Source organism: Artibeus jamaicensis, unplaced genomic scaffold (genome assembly GCF_021234435.1).
Source record: "Artibeus jamaicensis isolate MK-2021 breed Jamaican fruit bat unplaced genomic scaffold, CSHL_Jam_final contig_2790, whole genome shotgun sequence".
Lineage (NCBI taxonomy): Eukaryota > Metazoa > Chordata > Mammalia > Chiroptera > Phyllostomidae > Artibeus > Artibeus jamaicensis.
Window position 1 is genome coordinate 3,566,860 of NW_026521616.1, and position 6,409 is coordinate 3,573,268.

General features: G+C 44.4%; 1 protein-coding gene across 1 annotated transcript in view; it reads left to right on the top strand.

Annotated features, from left to right (window-relative positions):
• The window catches only part of RPA1 (replication protein A1), a 45,596-nt gene extending 41,570 nt beyond the window's left edge, over positions 1-4,026 (top strand). Inside the window, exons 16-17 of the mRNA XM_037133737.2 lie at positions 1,454-1,540; positions 3,055-4,026. Of these exons, the coding sequence (XP_036989632.2) occupies positions 1,454-1,540; positions 3,055-3,159 (192 nt within the window). The 3' untranslated portion in view covers positions 3,160-4,026. The remainder of the gene's footprint in view (positions 1-1,453; positions 1,541-3,054) is intronic.
• The last annotated feature ends 2,383 nt before the right edge of the window (positions 4,027-6,409 follow it).

Genomic DNA, 6,409 nt, shown 5'->3' on the forward strand with positions numbered 1-6,409 from the left:
AAGATATCGGCTCAAAACACGTCAAAAGGACCAATAAAAACTGTATTTTCTGGGCCACACAAATTGGCATCTATTCATTGATTCCCTCTCCCCCCCCCCCCCCCCCCAGTTTGCTCCAAATCAGTTAGAATACTTGGAAAAGTATAAGAAAAGGGGATGTGACATTTGGATGTTTTTCTTATACTTTTCTGTCTTCAATTCTGTCCCTCTGCCCCCACCTTTTTCTAAAATTTTGTCTGTGAGATCTCTGGAAATAATCCCAACAAGCCCTTTTGTAGAAATAACTGGAATTGACTCTGAAGTAGGATGGTATCTTTTATTTGCTTTGCCTGGTCCTCTGTTTTCATATCAGATTTTAAGGCTTGAGGCAGCCTTTCGGGGTGTTTTACGAGCACATTGCCATTGGCTGTTTTTACTGCCGGTGACTGAGGACAGAGGCTCTCCCCGCAGGAACCGCCATCCTCCTGGAGCGCGGCTCCCCGCCTTCCTGCATCTTGGGAGAGCAATGGCGGCTGGTGTGACTTTCTGAAGGTTTCACACATTGTTTTGTTTACATATCCAAAAGCCCAGAGGACTTGTTTTTGTGTGTGCAGTAACCTTTACACAAGAGTTTTTTGTAACAAAGCTATTGTTACATTCCGTGTGGCTTGCCTTGGTAGGAACTTTTTATATACAGTTACTATAAATTTTACGTGTGCTTTTTTAATGTACTTTCTCTAATCCCTCTGTTGGCCAGACTTTTTTTATTTTTAAAACAAAGAAGCTTAAACTGTTTGAGGGGTGAGAGAAAGAGGAGAGCACGGTGCTTTTCCAGCTTGCCCCCGGCTTGCCCCCTTTGCCTGTCGTCTGCACCTGCTCCTCATATCAGTGGCTGTAAATACAGAGGCGGAAATAGTGTATATGGCAACTTGAACCTCTGTCTGAAGGATTTTTTTCCGTAGTTCTCAATTTATAAGGAAGGTGCTGGGCCTCGGATCTACTGCATCATAAACTTTTGAAGTTTAGGAATGTGTTTCCTAGGAGTATTCCAGTTTTTTGTGCAGATGTTTTTATTGTGACAAAATAGACATAACAAATTTATCACCTTAGCCATTTTTAAGTATAAGTTGTATATTCACACTGCCGTGCCACCGTCACCACCACCCGCCCCAGAGCCAGTCGCCTCCCCAAACTGAGACCGTCCCATTGAGCACCCACTCCCCTTCCCCGCCCCTCGGCCCGCCAGCCACTGCTCTGTTTCCTGTCTCTATGAATTTGACTCCTAGACAGAGTGTCTTAAATTTTTGCTTAAACAGTTTTATGAAATGTCACCTGTAGGTTAGTCATTCCTGAGGAATTTTAAACATGGGGTGATAATTTTCTCAGAAACTTTTCTCAAAGTCTTTTTAAAAGTCCAATATTTTCAAATGGTTCAGTAGTATTCAAGTCTAAAGTTTTGTATTTCTTTTTGCAGAATGAGCAGGCCTTTGAGGAAATTTTCCAGAATGCCAACTTTCGATCTTTCGTATTCAAGATCAGGGTCAAACTGGAGACCTACAATGTAAGTAAGGTCGCCGGGCTGCAGAAGGGTTAGCAGCGGGTGCCAGCTGTGGCCCACCCACCACCGCACAGTGCCAGTGTCCGAGTCATTGCTTACCGTGTGCCAGACCCCATGCTCGGCACCCTGCCTGTGCGACTCACTGCAACTTCCCAACACAGAGGCACCATTATCGGCCCTGTTTTCAGATAAGGAATTGGGCTTAGAGGTTACGTGTCTTGTCCAGTACTAGGCTTTGGGAGGAGTAAATGCTACATGGTCTTTTCAGTTACAACCTGGGGTGTTTGTTTGTGTGCCGAAGAAGAATGATAATATGTATAATGGACTTGTACCTTCCACAAGGTTTGGGTTTTAAAGTCAGTATGTAAAACAAAGGCCACATGTAGTTAGAATTACCTTGGAAAGTCCTTAAATTGCCCAGGATATCATGTCGTTGTGTGGTCATAATTTATCAAGCACTTAACTACCTGCCAGATACTGTTTTGTACCCTTTACTTTCCATATATCATCTCACTAGATCATGACAGACGACAGTGACCCTGTATGTAAGAACTATTGTTATCTCCATGTTACCAGTGAAAATGTCACATACAAGAGAATAAGTAATTTGCCCAAAGTCATATGCTAACAAGTGGCAGATGTCAGGTTCCAACTTAGACAATCTAAGTGCGGAGCGTTGCTTTTAACCATGCTTAGCAATACGACTGTGTTGAGTAATTGCTAAGCCTGCTAAAGTGTGTGAGCCCCAGAGCTAGGCTCTGCCGCCTCCCCGGGCGCCACCCCGCCCTGCCTCTAGAGGCCCTGGTTCTGCTCTACGAGCACGTGAGGAGGAAGGATCCTGAAGACGTCTCCGCAGGTTTCAGGGTTAACTCCTTCTGTTTCATTATTAGACCTTCATCTTCATACCTGGTGATAGATGTGTTTTAAGCCGTGAGTGAGACTAGGAGTCACATGTCTGTGATACAATGTCTGAGTGAGGTGGGATCAGGGAGGGATTTGAAGGGTCATTCAGTCCCTCCGTGGTTTGGGTGGGGAAGGTGAAGTACAGAGAGCTTGCCCCTGGCAGCGCCGAGCTGGGGCCCAGACCAGGTCTTCCTCCGCTGCCACACCACACTCAGCTTTCAGAACTAGCTTTGTGGCTTTAAGCAAGTCCCTTGTCTTCTCTGGGTTCTTACCTCCCCCTCTGTAGAGGGAAATACTGAACTTGATAAGCCCGCTAAGGTCCATCGCAGTTGGATTCTCGGTTTCTGAGTGTTTGGGAACATGAGGAAAGGATGGCGAGGGCGGTGTTGAAGGGAGACTTCTGTCCACTGTCCCAGCCCCAGAAGTTCTGGCCTCAGCCCTCACTCACAGCGTTTTCTTTATTGGAATGACTGAACTCTGAGTCCAGCGCGTGTGTGTGCGTGTGTGTTTTCTCCTTCCGGGATCGTTGGAACCACTGAAGCAAAGGGGGTTTCCGCCGCTGCGTCATGCTACCGGCTTTCCTCAACTCACACATTGCTTTTCTTTCCTCAAAGGATGAATCTCGAATTAAGGCCACAGTGATGGACGTGAAGCCTGTGGACTACAGGGAATATAGCAGAAGGATGATCATGAACATCAGGAGAAATGCAGCAATGTGAGCAGAGCAGTGCTGATTGGGCAGAAGCTGGAAGACAAAGCTGAAATGAAACTGATTTCTCCTCACCCCCGTGCGATAGTTTCCCATTAGCTCCACAGTGCCTAGAACCTCGTATGGCAGACTAAGCATTTCCTCTCTGTGTGCACCTTGAAACCCATTGGTAGGCGAAGGAGACCAGGCGCCAGTGGCTGTGGTGTGAACTGTCAGGCCGAGGGGTCAGTTGGCGGGTAGTGTAGTACCAGTCGCTCTGTCTTCAGGCTTTTGTTGGTTTTGTTAAGACATTGTTACCTTTGAGCAGGAATTACGTCCCAAGTAACTGACCCTGTATCTGCAGACAGTGAAATAAAGTTTGTAAGTAGAGTTTCTGCTTCTCCAGTGGTGGCACCCTCACAACTTGTGCTCCTGCTCAGGAGGGACAGCCGAGCAGTGGTCGCGTGGAACCTGGGTGTCTCAGCAAGGGTGTCTTCCTCGAATCCAAAGGCGCTCTTGCTAGAGGTGCCACACAGTTGGTTATGCTCAGAATGGCAGTGGGTAGAATTATTAATCAAAGACCTATCTTTCGTATCTGAAGAATATCCTTCCTCCAGGGTTTAATAGAGCAAGTCAGATGGGTCTGATATTAATCAGAATCGTCTCTTCTGAGGAAGGCCGATAAGCATTGACTTGCTGTCCCCTAGGGACACCCAGGCAACTACAAAGCACGGCTTTAGTTTTCACTTAAATTACTGTTGCATTTCAATTGGCAGATGCGCTTTGTACCTGTACATATTCCTTGATAAAGCTGTATTAAATAAGGGAGATTTTGAAGGGAGTAGCCCTTTGTTTCCTTTGCTTTGTTTTAATAAAGAGTATATTCTTTGCCTATGAATCCTGCTTTCTTTGAATGCTGAGGGTTCTTCTAACTGGAAAGCAATTAATTAGCCTTCATAACAAATGTTCACTTGGGGGAGATGTTAACTCATTACCAACTTGAACATTTGTCCAAGGCACCAGAGATCATTCTTCCTAATGTGTGCAGTCCTGAAATGCATCTTTAAAAGAATGAAAACACTACAGACAAAAAGCCACTGTGCCCAAGAATGCTGATGATCCGGCACTTTGGGATTTTATTGATGTTTACACAGCAGTCTAACACCAACCAGCCTTTGAAATGTGTACAGAGAGTGAGCTGGAGAGAAAACAGTGATTATGCCACTGGGCTTTTCAGTCAGCAAGAGCAAGCTTGCTCTGTGTGTTCCTAATCATATTAATTATCTATCCGGTTACGGCAGCCCACCGCTTGGCATTTGCTGCACTTCCCTCTCCACGTACCCAGGCAGCGTTTGGACTTGGGTTTTGATTTGTGCAGGTCCAGCCTGTGGAGCCCTAGTGACGGTACCCTGTCTGTCTCATCCTTGGCCATCTCCCTTGGGGAGACGCTAGTGGCTCCAGGCAGGGTGGCTCGCACTGTTCAGAACAGACAACCGGTCTTTTTCTCGGGCCCACTAATTGTTTAGACACCTTCTGGTCTCTGAAGATGGTCACTGGTCTGCGCTCGAGTCTCTGGCTGAGGCCTCAGTGATTATTGTGGAAGTTCTTTTCTGCCTGACATTGTTCATAAAGCACTGGCTAGAAAATTAAATCTTCAGCACTATTCTGCATTGACACATGGTGGGTTGGAAATGATCATCTAGCTTTCAGTCCCATAACCAGTCTTCTATAACTACCACTCCCAGCATTTCCGTCCCCCAAGTTTCTTTCTACTGGCAGTGTTACCATGATGCGGCTCAGGAGTTACCAGTCACCGCACAGTGACCGCGTGATGAGTCCAGCGTCTCTACCCGGGTGTGATTAGCAGCCCACCAGCTTGCTTGGGAGGGCAGCTCCCTCTACGGAGGATGTTTAGCAGATTTCCCTCCTAAAAACCAGATCACCAGTAGAGGAACATCAGAAATTGGCTCCATTGTTATGCTTTTAAGAGATTTAGGTCCCCGAGGATTGCCTAAATAGATTCTGGTCCACTGTTCTTAGAATTCTCTTGGATATAGTTTACTCAAAAGGCTGTTCATGTTACTCTATTCCTCATCTTTCACTTACAGATCGATGCTTATTTTGTGTACGCCATGACATCAGCGTTAAGCAATTAGGGAAAAAATCTAATCATTTCGCCTTCATTTTAAATGGTTCTTGGATTCCCTCCAGTCTCATTGTGAAGGAGGCAACAAAAAATAAAAGGGTAATAATCAGATTTCTGTCCATATTTTTAGTGTTTTATGCTTTCCATTAAAGCCTTGCTGATCTCTGGTGTGCTGTTCTGGCTTTTTTGAACTTCAGGGTCAAAATTTCCCCCTCCCCTACTTTTTTTTTTTTTCCCCCACGAGTGGACTGTCTTCAAAAAGGATAAATAATATTGATCATGGTATTTAATACACTAATGAAACCCATGGCTATTGACTACATAATTAATATACTGTCTAAAAGTGAAGTTCAGCAGCCCAGCATATAAAGGTTTGTATTGACTTGTGTTTCTTTGGCAATACGCCTTCCAAGGTTTTATTTATAGAAAATGAAACAGGTTATTTGGTCTCCTTTCCTTCTCTTGTTAGGAGGCCACTGCTCCCCTAGTAAATTGATTGTTTCCTTATCTCAGAGAGAGGGTTTCTTCCCTGCCCCCTTTTTATGTGGTTGTTAGCTCTTAGATTTATAATCCACTCTGTTGGTAGAGTTCTGGCTTTTATAAACACTCTTACTGAGTGAGCATATTTTATTATTAAGCTGATGTTAAGTATTGTTAATGTCTGTTAAAGGAAAGAAATGGGGACTGTTTCGATCATTATTTCTTATGCAAGTAATTCGTGTTCATTGTAGAAAACCTGCAGATAAGAAAAAATAAAATTACCCATAATCCCACCAGTCAGCAAGAATCACTTGTGTAGCTGACTACTTTTTTCTATGCATATAAGTATAGTTTTGATTTTTAAAAAGGGAGGGGCATTATACTATGCATAATTTTCTCCTAGCATGGACATTCTATTTCAATAAAAATAGACCCACACAATTTTAATTGGTATTTGGCTATAGGGATGTGTAAATTTATTGAGCCAATTCACTTGCTGGATGCTTGTACTTTCTAATTGTTACCCTACGCTCAGTGTTTGATGATTTCGAGCTTTTATCCTTTGTGTGTGGGACTGAGAGCATGTATATGCCTGCTCCTCCTGCTCTCTTGGGTCTCTGATTGCTTTTCCTTTGCCTTAGTCTAGTGATAACTC